At 41.6% G+C, this 12684-nt stretch overlaps 1 protein-coding gene and 1 long non-coding RNA gene across 3 annotated transcripts in view; one reads left to right on the forward strand and one right to left on the reverse strand.

The window, feature by feature from the left end:
- The window catches only part of LOC112449514 (uncharacterized), a 157220-nt gene extending 155372 nt beyond the window's left edge, over positions 1-1848 (forward strand). Inside the window, exons 4-5 of the long non-coding RNA XR_003038069.2 lie at positions 450-548; positions 1159-1848. This is a non-coding gene — a long non-coding RNA (uncharacterized lncRNA). The remainder of the gene's footprint in view (positions 1-449; positions 549-1158) is intronic.
- CPA6 (carboxypeptidase A6) overlaps positions 1-12684 on the reverse strand; it is a 294891-nt gene that overhangs the window by 157783 nt on the left and 124424 nt on the right. For both annotated transcript variants that reach the window (XM_025001830.2, XM_003586889.6), the window contains exon 2: positions 4482-4557. In XM_025001830.2, the coding sequence (XP_024857598.1) occupies positions 4482-4557 (76 nt within the window). The remainder of the gene's footprint in view (positions 1-4481; positions 4558-12684) is intronic.

Genomic DNA, 12684 nt, shown 5'->3' on the forward strand with positions numbered 1-12684 from the left:
GTTTTTCATTTTTCCATAAATGCCTGGTTACAGCCAGTGAAAACAGAAAAAGTAACTTAGAGCATTCCTGTGTGCATGTGCTAAGTCACTTCAGTCGGGTCTGACTCTGTACAACCCTATGAACCATAGCCCGCCAGGCTCCTCTGTCCATGGGATTTCTCAGGCAGGGATACTGGAGTGGGTTGCCATGCCCTCCTCCAGGGGATCTTCCTGACTCGGGGATTGAATTTGCATCTCTTAACATCTCCTGCATTGGCAGGTGAGTTCTGTACCACTAGTACTACCTTGGAAGTTCTAAAGCATTTATATATGCTGTTAAACCAAGAGCCATCAAAGCCCAAGATATAGAAACGTTATCTTACTGTGCTTATTCATTTCTATTGCTGCAGAACAAATGACCACAAGCTCAGCTTAAAACAATCCCTATTTATCATCTTACAATTCTATAGGTTGAAAGTCCAGATGCAGCTGGCTGGATTTTTTTCTTGAAGATTTCCCCAAGCAAAGATCAAGGTACAAGCTGGGCTGGAATTTCATCTGGACCTCAGGTTCGTTTTCCAAGCTTGTATGCTTGTGGCAGAATTCTTAATGGTTGTGGGACTGACATCTCCATCTCCGTGCTGCCTATCACTGGGGAGGGCTCTGATGTCCTAGAGGCCACTCTCCTTATCACATGGCTCCCATGTGCGGTTCACAACACAGCAGCTTGATTCTACGCCAGTGGGAGCACTTCTCTGACTTCTTCGTCTGTGAACAGCTGGGGAAAACGCTCTGCTTTTAAGAGGCTTGCCTGGTTAGGTCGGGCCCACCCTGGTACTCTCCCTTCTGCCACATAATACATTATATATCAAGACAATGACTATCTTATCGTATTAACAGGTCCCCCCGCCCCCGCCTCTCCACACACACACTCAGAGGAGGGATTATGCGGGATGTGTACACCATGGGGTAGAAATTGTGGGGCCACCTTAGGATTCTGCCCACCACACTATGCTGCAGGGAAAGAAGGCAACTGAAAGCCTCTGGCAAACTCTCCTCTCTCTCCGTGGAGGCAGTGCACAGGGTGTGCTGAAGAGCTGTTAACAATGGCCCCAATTCTGTCCCGCCAGCTCCACAGGGCATCGGATGGCAGACTGTCACATTCTTTCTTCTCTGCAGGCTGCTTTCTCTGCCTGGCCAGAATTGCCATTTTCAGCAGTGCAAGAGGATCACGGGATGAAATCACATGAATTTAAAAATTACATCAAGTTAACATGACATTTTTGGATAGAAATTTATTTAAGCTCCAGGCCTCAAACTTCAGCCCAATAAAACAATTTATAGGCTGAGCCGTAAGAGTCTTCCAGCAATCACTGAAACTGGAGGTGGTCTTGGTGACCCCCTGACTCAAGGAATAAAGTAGGTAAGAGCATGATATTGATCACATTCTGAGACCAGGCTCCACTGCCCTGCAGACTCAGCTTTAATCCTCTCCATTGTGACTAGGATCAGAGAACACAGACTAGAGTCAGGAGGTGGGCTGACCTGGGCTCTAGAAGGCTTGGCACTGCCTAGATGTGTATTCCAGTTCTGCCCTGTGACCTGGGCAAGTTCCTCAACCTCTATCTGTCTCTCCCAGTTTCTCTGTTCAGTTCAGTTGCTCAGTCATTCCAACTCTTTGCGACTCCATGGACTGCAGCATGCCAGGCTTTCCTGTCCATCACCAACACCTGGAGCCTGCTCAAACTCATGTCCATCGAGTTAGTGATGCCATCCAACCATCTCATCCTCTGTCATCCCTTTCTCCTCCTGCCTTCAATCTTTCCCAGCATCAGGGTCTTTTCCAGCGAGTCAGTTCTTTGCATCAGGTGGCCAAAGTATTGGAGCTTCAGCTTCATCATCAGTTCTTTCAATGAATATTCAGGATTGATTTCCTTTAAACCAGTCAAGATTGACTGGTTTGATATCCTTGCAGTCAAAGGGACTCTCAAGAGTCTTCTCCAACACCACAGTTCAAAAGCATCAATTCTTCAGTGCTCAGCCTTCTTTATGGTCCAACTCTCACATCCATACATGACCACTGGAAAAACCATAGCTTTGACTAGATGGACCTTTGTTGGCCAAGTAATGTCTCTGCTTTTTAATATGCTGTCTAGGTTGGTCATAACACAGCAGTAATAACAATACCCAATTCATTGTGTTGTTGAAATGAGGCAATTCTGGAAAGCACTTAGCACTGTGACCATCACATGGTGACCATGAGGGGCCGGATGTAATTGTCTGTGACATGGACTCAGAGTATCATCAACACTTGAAATATTAACTCCAACTCCCTCCCCTTCACTCTGCTCCCCTCTTTCCTCACCAGTCCCTTCCCCTAAGCCCCTTCACATCCAAATCATTTCCTTCCCTGGTTTACTCCCTTTCCTTAAGGACCTAATGAAAACAATATACAGGAACGTATTTTTCTGTACATATTTCTTCTGTATATGATTTTGTGTTTTTCTTAAGTACCAAAAGTCATGATGTGAATGTGCTGTTATCAGGGTCTGCGGTCTTGTCTGCACTTAGCATCTTTTGGTTTCATCTACAATGACTGATGAGTTTATGAGGAGTTCCCACAGTTCCCACTGATATAATGCTATTGCTTTTGATAATGGTAAGTGATTATCACATATAGAACTATGCAATTTCATTTTCATAACTCTATAAGGCCTACCAGGTAAATATATTAACAAAATGGGGAAAAAAGTCCTTTGATGAACAATTTTTTCCCCAATATTTGGTTCAGAATATTTGTTCCCTGAAATACTGCACACTAAAATGTAAAGGGGGCTCTTTTGCTTTTCTAGTGATATGTCTGTTACTGCTGCTGCTGCTAAGTCGCGTCAGTCGTGTCTGACTCTGTGTGACCCCATAGACGGCAGCTCACCAGGCTCCCCCGTCCCTGGGATTCTCCAGGCAAGAACACTGGAGTGGGTTGCCATTTCCCTTTTCCAATGCAGGAAAGGGAAAAGTAAAAGTGAAGTTGCTCAGTCGTGTCCGACTCTTCGAGACCCCATGGACTGCAGCCCACCAGGCTCCTCTGTCCATGGGATTTTCCAGGCAAGAGTACTGGAGTGGGGTGCCATTGCCTTCTCCGAGTGATATGTCTACCACACGTCAATGGAGACAGACGCTTCTATTTGAACCTTGCTTTGTTTCACTGCAACTTTTGAGTCCCTGGGGTACTGTTCAGAGAGTGTTCAGGTATTGCTGCTAAAAAATCTATAATGGGGTTGATGATCATATGTGACCAGAGGTAGCTCAATGTCAGTACGCAGAATCAGGGATTCTTTTGAAGGGGAGAGGAGATTTAGGAAATGCCTGGCAAGCTCAGCCTCGTTGGTATTGGAGAAAATCACAAGAGTTTGGAATAAACTCCTGCATCCTCATTCATGAGCCCTTGTCATGAGACTCCAACTTAAATTGGCACTGCCTGTGTAGGAACCATGGATGAGGAGGAAGCAAGCAATCAATAAAAGTTCAAATAAACTTCCTTTGCAAATAAAGTCAGTATCTGAAGGGAAGACGGCAAAGAGAAACATCAAACCAAAAATAAAACACCCCAAATCTGATAATTATACATATCTCCAGAAGCTACCGAATTCATCCTTCCTCTGTCATCCCCCTAACACCATCTCCAGGTAGAACTGTATGCCAGTCCTAGGACACTTGTTTGTCTATCCCACACTGAGGTTAATGAGATGCCCTGGTAAATACGCTTTGCTTTCCATTAAAATGAAGCTAGAGCACCACAAACTTTGTGGGATGCTTCTGTGCTTTGTAGGCTTGGAAAAGAGACCATCAACCCCATTTCTCATCATAACCTTTTAGCTAAAGTTAACACTGAATTATGTATAGTAATAGGGAGATGAGAAATCCTCTAACTCTAAAATCCATAGAATTCATCAAAGATTGAATAATCAAAGTCATTCAACCTTTACCAACAGAATCCTCTTATCGGACTCACTGAAACATAGCAAAATTAATTAACTTGAGTTTCTAGCTTATTTTCCTCCGCTCACGTCTGCTTGAAGTTTTAATTAGAAGGAAAGTGTCTAGATAATCAGCAAGAAGATTTCAAGGAGGAGAAGCGAAGCTCTGGAAAATTACTAACTAAATTCTCTCATTCGTTAAGAAAACCTTACTGAGCTTCTAATGTTCAAGACACTCATTGAGAACAGAGCAACAAACAAAAATAGACAAGCTCTCTCATGAAGCTTACATTCTACTAAGGGAGATGGAAAATAGACTGGTAAATAGAAAACTGGTCAGATATATACAATTTGGAGTAACCTTAACTGTACGTTCAAGGCACTTCCAGGTTAGCTCTTAGCATTTTTTTCCCCATGGCTAAGAGTCCAGTGATTTTTTCCCATGAGTCCAGTGATTCAACTTCAGTCAGCAAAGCCTTGTAAACACATACGAGCATAATGACAAATGAGTGGACACTTGCTTACCTTCAGTTGGTGGCATATTTTCTTCAGTACAAACGCTTCCTCTTCTGTATTGGGAGTAAGTCTTATCACCTTATCACTATAATAAAGGGGAAAAAAATGGTGAGGTATACCCTTTAAAAATAAAGATACAGCCATTTCTATATATATATATATATATATATTTAAACTGCCTTTGCATTTAGAAAAAACAGCAAAATATTAGACTGGCCTATAGGAATTTTATTGCATTCTTGGTACTCTGTGATAGTTTTCATCTTTTTTTCCCCTCTGTCTTAAAACTATTAATTTATTTTTTCATCAGTTTTTGAAGATTACAAATTTACACTCAAGCAGAGAAAGGTAAAAAAAAACCAGTGACAGTGGCAACAGGACAAGAACTTCCATGATATCTCAGAGCAGACACTGAGAAGAAAATTCCCGATGACAGGAAAAAAAAAAAAAAGCAACAAAGCCTACTTAAAATTTTTAACTTTATGCTGAAAAGGAACGTGACTTTTGATAAGAGGAACGCATGACATCCATACACAGTGGAACATTTCTGATTTGGATTCTTCCCCCATTGAGAACATAAAGATAAGCCCACCTCTAAGGGACACCTTATTTCTTGAGTACACAGCTTACCAACTGGTATGAGAGACCAAACTGGAGGGAACCCCCTGCCCCCATTGTTTGTGGCCATTAAATACCAATGGCTATAAAATTTTTGTTATTTAATTTTTATTTTTTAAAATTATTGAGGTATAGTTAATGTAAATGTTGTGTTGGTTTCTGGTGTACAGCTGTCATTCAGTTATATATATATGTATATATATTTTTCTTTTTCATATTATTTTCCATTATGGTTTGTTATGCAACACTTTGAAAGTGATAAAAACTTAAAATTAATTTTTACAGCCATTAAAAATTTTCCACGGTTAAAATTACATCTGAACAGTCTACACAGATTCTGAATTGCCTAGGAAGACTAGAGGTGTCATGCTTTCCACCAGAGAGCTCTCTGCAGTGGTACTTTTCCCCCAGGTGTGCCAGACATGTATTATCACTTTCTAATTTTGTCATGATGAGCTTGAGAAGCACAGCGCTAGTATATAATAATCACAACTATACATGTATAACCGAATGACTGTGCTGTACACCTGAAACTAACACACTGTAAATCAACTACACTTCAATAAAAAAATTAATTTATCATAGTAAAAAACCCCACAACTGTTCAATGAGTTTTTCATGGAGTAGAAACTTACTAAATATTTATTAGCAGATTGGTATAAAGGAGATCATTGAGAATAATTGGCTTCCAGAGGAAATGTAAGGAAAAATGAAGTATAAGAAGAATGACTTTTTTCCATCATCTTCAATGGCATTTTACAATGACTGCAGACAAAATAGAATGTTATCAATACCACATATATAAAGCACAAAAAAAAAACTCTAGCAGTTCAGCCACAGCTTCTCTCTCCAGCCTCAAAGTTGTATCAGAAGAAGGATGGAATTTATGAGCTTTTCCATGGTTTTACCACTTAGATGAATTGCAGTCTCAAAGACTAAGTTAAGATGAATATGGAGGACATCAGAGCCCAAGGGAGACTTTGGATTTGTGGGACAGTCATTCTTTAAGGCTGTGTGTCCATTTCCCATAATTTTTACTTTATGCTTTCAAATGACCCTGTTATACCTTCCTTAGGCCTATGAGTTAAAAGACCCCTGGCTTGCTGAGTGATAATTTAGCATGTTGTACACACTCCTACTCAGTAGGGTTTTGTAGCTTTTGCTTTTGTATGCCTCAAAAACATCATACAGAACAACCTCTTGATACCTGTGTCATAAAGTCCATTTTCCTGGAAAGAATAAAAAAGTAGAAGGAAAGGGGGAAAAAAATCAAGTCACAATAAAAAAAAAAAAACTTCGAATATGACCTTTGGAATTTAAATGCAATTACACCTTTTCTTTCATTCTTTTTTTTTTTTTCTATTATACATTTCTCTGACCTTTGTTTTTTCTGGATTCATCATATCCTGGCCTCTCCCACCTGACCCAATATAATTCTTGGCAAAGAACAACTCCAATGTATGATACAGTTGTTTTTTGAGGGATGGATCGCTTGACAGGTTGCTGAAAAACACCTCCATCTGGGGCCCTGTCAGCTCCTCAAGAGTGCAAAGAAAGCAATCTGTAGCTGTTTTACAGCCATGGGAAGTTTTTTTTTTTTTTTTTTTAAGATGATGGATAATTCAATCCGGCAATTGGTTCCTCCTCTGTGAGTACAGGATAAAAGGGGACCACCCCTGGGATTATTAACCCTGAAAGTGATTGTTCAAACCCAGTTTTGTCATTTTTACCACAAGAACTCCACTTCATCTCAGCTTGTAGAAATTTTCAGGTGTGACTTGAGAAATGTGTTTATTACCATTTGATTACTTATCAAAGAACAGAGAATAAGGAAAGCTATTTGCAAAGCCCATGAAATGTCATACTTTTTTGTAAGCTCATAAATTATATTGGTAACTAGCCAGTAACCAAAACCCAACAGCTCTTTATTCAGCATGTAAGACCAGTGCCTCCCAAGTGCCCCATTTGTTTTACCAAACAGAAAGCTTATTCTCCCTAGATCCGTTAGCTAGTCTTTTTCAAAGTGGTAAACAATAATTCTTGGACTGCAAGGAGATCAAACCAGTCAATCCTAAAGGAAATCAACCCTAAATATTCATTGGAAGGACAGATGCTGAAGCTGAAGTTCCAATACTCTGGCCATCTGACAAAGAGCTTCTCATTGGAAAAGACCCTGATGCTGGGAAAGACTGAAAGCAAAAAAAGAAGGGAGCAGCAGAGGATGAGATGGTTAGATAGCATCACCAACTCAATGGACATGAGTTTGAGCAAACTCTGAGAGATAGTGAAGGGCAGGAGAGCCTGTGTGTGCTGCAGTCCATGGGGTTGCAAAGACTCAGACATGACTTAGCAACTAAACAAAACCTGCAAAACAAAAATTCAGGACCACAAACAGGAAAGTTTCAGGAAGTCAAGTAGCTACTGAAATTAGGAAAACTAGCTGTGCACAACTATCAGAGAAGATGAACCGAGGCTTCCTTCATAAAGTGAAAGTGTTAGTGTCTCAGTCATGTCTGACTTTGCGACCCCATGGACTGTAGCTGCCAGGCTCCTCTACCCATGGGATTCTCCAGGCAAGAATACTGGAGTAGGTTGCCCTTCCCTTCTCCAGATTTTCCCAATCCTTTATAATGTATCAGTTTTTTTCCAACCACTAGGTGGCAACATCATTTTAAGGCCCCTTGGGATTAAAATGAGAGAATCAAAGGTCTGAATGCGGGTTAAGGTTAGAGCATGAGTGGGCAACCAGCTACTCATACATATGGGCACTTGTAAGTCAGAGATTTCTAACTCAGCCTATATAAAGTTTCCAGAGAGATTGCACAGATGTTTTTAATTACAGTTTAAGGATGTAGTATAGACAACAGGTAAGTAATCTCCCAATATTTATTAGTATGCATTCACTAATGCTATACTGATGTTCTGTCCCTTTGTCTTACAGGGCAAATGAGGTTTTTTTGTAATGTTAGCATCAAGTCTGGTTGTAAATTTGATGACTAATTCTTATGTACCATGCGTGCATGCTAAATTGCTTCAGTTGTGTCCAACTCTTCACAACCCTGTGGACTGTAGCCCACCAGGTTCCTCAGTCCATAGGATTCTCCAGGCAAGAATACTGGATGTATACTATGCCCTCCTCCAGGGGATCTTCCTGACCCCAGGGAGTGAACCTGCGTCTCTTATGTCTCCTGCATTGGCAGACAGGTTCTTTACCACTAGCACCACCTAGGAAGCCCTTATGAACCATAGCAACCATATGAATAAGAATAAATAAACTTAATTGATTTAAAAACTATTATAACCTAGAGGGGTGGGATGGGTTGGGAGGTGGGAGGGAGGTTCAAGAGGGAGGGGACATATGTATAACTATGGCTGATTCATGTTGATGTATGACAGAAACCCATACAACATTGTAAAGCAATTATCTTTTGATTAAAAATTAATTAAAAAGAAACTATTACTGAATGTTTAATGAGATACTAAGTGAAGCCAAACAGAAAGACAAATATACTGCTTATATGCAGGATCCAAAAAAAAGGATACAAATGAACTAATTTACAAAACAGAAATAGACTCACAGACACAGAGAACAGATTTATGATTACCAAAGGGGAAAAGGGTGGGATAAATTAGAAGATTGGGATTAACATCTACACACTATAACATGTAAAATAGATAACCAACAAGGACCTGCCATCAAGCACAAGATACTCAACGTCTTGGGCTTCCCTTGTGATTTGGCTGGTAAAGAACCCACCTGCAATGTGGGAGACCTGGGTTTGATCCCTGGGCTGGGAAGATCCCCTGGAGAAGGGATAGGCTACCCACTCCAGCATTCTTGCCTGGAGAATTCCATGGACTGTATAGCCAATGGGGTCTCAAAGAGTCAGACGACACTGAGTGACTTTCACTCAATGTCTTGCAGTAACCTTTAATGGAAGAGAATATAAAAAATGCGTGTATGTGCATAACTAAATCACTTCACTATACACCTGAAACTAATACAATATTGTAAATCAACTATATTTTAATAAAAAATTGTAAAAATGTCTAGTGAGAATATAATCTTAGAGAAGAGAATTCAGAAAGAGATTCCCATCTCAAACTTGTTACCATCAGTCTGGGTGTCAGGGTCCTTGTTGCAGGAGTGGGGGATGAACTCCCAGTTGCCTTTTCATTATATTTTAAAATTAAGTTTAATTATATATACATTTAAAAATTTTTGAAGTATGGTTGACTTACACATTATATTATTTTCAGGTGCACAACATAGCGATTCAATTTTTTATATAGATGACACACCAAAGTTACAGAATATTGACTGTCTTCCTGTGTTGTGTATCTCTGTGACCCATTTATAACTAGTAGTCTTTTTTAAACCCCTTCACTTGCTTCTCCCCTCTGCCCCACCTCTCTCAATTGTAACCACTAGCTTGTTCTCTGTATCTATGAGTCTATTTCTGTTTCATTTGTTCACTGGTCTTGTTGTTTGGAGAATCCCATGGATGGAGGAGCCTGGTGGGGTACAGTCCACGGGTCGCAAAGAGTCGGACACAACTGAGCGACTTCACTTTCACTTCACTTGTTTTAAGTCACACATATAAGTCTCCTACAAGTTGCAATGCAGGAGACCCAGGTTTGATCCCTGGGTCAGAAAGATCCCCTGGAGAGAGCGGATGGCAACCCATTCCAGTGTTCTTGCCAGGAGAATCCCCATGGACAGAGGAGCCTGGTGGGCTTCGATCCATGGGGTCACAAAGAGTCAGACATGACTGGGCAACTAGGCACACAGGCACAGAAGTGAAAACATATAGCATTTGTCTTTCTCTGACTTTTGTCACAAAGCAAAATAACAAAGAGTATATTGTTTGAGTTCAGTGCCTGCCGTAGTCATTGCTATGCCTTGATCACACCACAACTATAGAAGAACATCTGTTTATGTCAATTTGGGACTTCCCAGGTGGCTCAGTGGTAAAGAATCTGCCTGACAATGCAGGAGATGCAGGGTTTAATCCTGGGGTCAGGAAGATCCCCTGGAGAAGGAAATGGCAACCCACTCCAGTATTCTTGCCTAGAGAATCCCACTGGCAGAGGAGCCTGGTGGGTTACAACCCATAGGGTCACAAAAGAGTTAGACATGACTTAGCAACTAAACAACAACAAATGGATGATTTGAGAGTCCTTTTCCTCAGCCTCTTTTTGAAAGACACAGATGTGAAGCTCCAGATTTTTCCTCTGTTTCCTGGCATGACCTTTCACAATTAATGCTTACATCAAACTCTACATTTCCTTGTAAGTTAACAGAGCTAGTATATGAATCCATGTTTATAAAAATCAAAATATTACAGAGGTACCTCTCATACCCACTTCCCTAGGAGACCAAAACCTTCCTCAATTTCTTCCAGCTGAGTGGAAAGTTTTTCTAGATGCTTTGAGGTTATCTGCTTTATACACACTTGCTTCTAGAACCCCATTCCTGTCCCACTGCTGGCATTAGAACCCCATCCTCAGTTTGAGGGCCCCATTTCAAAGTCCTGACTCCCAGACTACAATGCATCAGTTTTTCTTTCCATTTCAGCTTTGGTTTTTCTTTTCCCTCAAATGTTTGGCACCTGTAAGTTTTCTCTTTTTTTCTTTCTCCAAAGCTCAGTTATCCACTAACTGATAGGGCAGTAGCATCATGCACTCTGAGGGCAAGTTGCCAACATCACCTGTGTGGCCTTAGGCAAGGTTCTTAACTTCTCTGTGTCTCAGTCCTTCTCTCAGTGGATTGGGGAGAATTGCACTTAATTCATGGGCTATTCAATGAGTAGGGTTAAAGGAGCATTCAAGTCAAGTGCTTAGAGTAATACCTGACATATAGTCAGATATCGGAGAAGGCAATGGCAACCCACTCCTGTACTCTTGCCTGAAAAATCCCATGGACGGAGGAGCCTGGTAGGCTGCAGTCCATGGGCTCACTAAGAGTCGGATACGACTAAGCGACTTCACTTTCACTTTTCACTTTCATGCATTGGAGAAGGAAATGGCAACCCACTCCAGTGTTCTTGCCTGGAGAATCCCAGGGACAGGGGAGCCTGGTGGGCTGCTGTCTATGGGGTCACACAGAGTCGGATACAACTGAAGCAACTTAGCAGCAGAAGCAGCATAGTCAGATATTATAGATGTTTGATATTATTATTACATTTTGGCATTTTCCCACTTTATCCAGTATTAATACTTTGAGAGTTCCTCACGCATCCTTCCTTCATATTCTCTCCTGTCCTAATCTGTTGAGCGGAAGAATGAATAAGTTTCTCAAGAAGAAACGGCTTGAAGCAGGCCTTCGGGGGGCCTCAGAATGTGTGACCTGTCTGCAGTCTCCCTTCCAGCTGTCTTTTTCTTGGTAACTGCTTCCCTGGGGACCATACCTAACTTGACACCTAACTTAAAGACAGTCTGTGGATGGTAGTGTGGAATGACAAGTGAGTCCTGCCCAGCTGGGCTCCCTCTACCGCCAGTGGCAACAGGTGATCAGCTGACACAGTCAGATCCTGTCATGGGGAGTTTGCGCTTGAGACCTAGAGAACAGAGGATCAGTTAGCTTGCAGGGTCTGGAGCAGGGCACTGGACTCAGAACTGCCGAGTGACCAAAGTCATCAAGCAGGAAGCTCCGGACACAGCCCTTCCTGATGATCATTTGGTTTCAGGACCTGTGTTAGAAGCAGTTCCCCTCCTTTTGTGTTTCCTTATGATAAACTTCTGGGCTTCCCCGGTGGCACTAGTGTTAAAGAACCCGCCTGCCAGTGCAGGAGACATAAGAGCCACAGGTTCGATCCCTGGTCGGGCAGATCCCCTGGAGGACGGCAGGGCCACCCACTCCAGTTTCTTGTTTGCCTGGAGAATCCCATGGACAGAGGAGCCTGGCGGGCTACAGTCCATAGGGTTGCAAAGAGCTGGGCATGATTGAAGTGACTTAGCAAGCATGATAAACTTCTATCATCTGATGTATCTGGAACATGTCTTTTCTAAACCTAATAAATGCACCAGTATTAAGAACACAAACTCCAGTAATTCAGTTTTTCATTCCTGTCTCTAAGTCACTGAATTTATCTTTTCTGATCCAGTTCCCTCTCATTCAGGGAAGAAAAAAGACTAAGGTTGGATTCCAATCTGGGCTTCTCCACTTGACCAAGCTGTATAAACATTTAGAGCCAACAATACCTGATCCTTAATTGGGGAAACACTAAAATTTTGTCACATAAGGTTTTTGTGAGAATTTTTCTTTTTTCTTTTTAAAAAAATTATTTATTTTTAATTGGAGGATAATTGCTTTACAATGTTGTGCTGGTTTCTGCCTTACATCAGCATGAATCAGCCATGGGTATTCATATATCCCCTCCCTCTTGAACCTCCCTCCCCCACCTCTAGGTTTCCACAGCGTGCCAGGCTGAGCTCCCTGTGTTATAAGCAAATTCCCACTGGCTATCCATTTCAAGGATATGTGGTAAGGTATATGTCTCAAAGTTCCTTTCTTGATTCCTCCCAGCCTCTCCTTCCCCGACTGTGTCTACAAGTCTGTTCTCTATGTCTGCATCTCTACTGCTGACCTGCA

The sequence above is a fragment of the Bos taurus genome, chromosome 14 (assembly GCF_002263795.3).
Source record: "Bos taurus isolate L1 Dominette 01449 registration number 42190680 breed Hereford chromosome 14, ARS-UCD2.0, whole genome shotgun sequence".
NCBI classification, from domain to species: Eukaryota; Metazoa; Chordata; class Mammalia; order Artiodactyla; family Bovidae; genus Bos; species Bos taurus.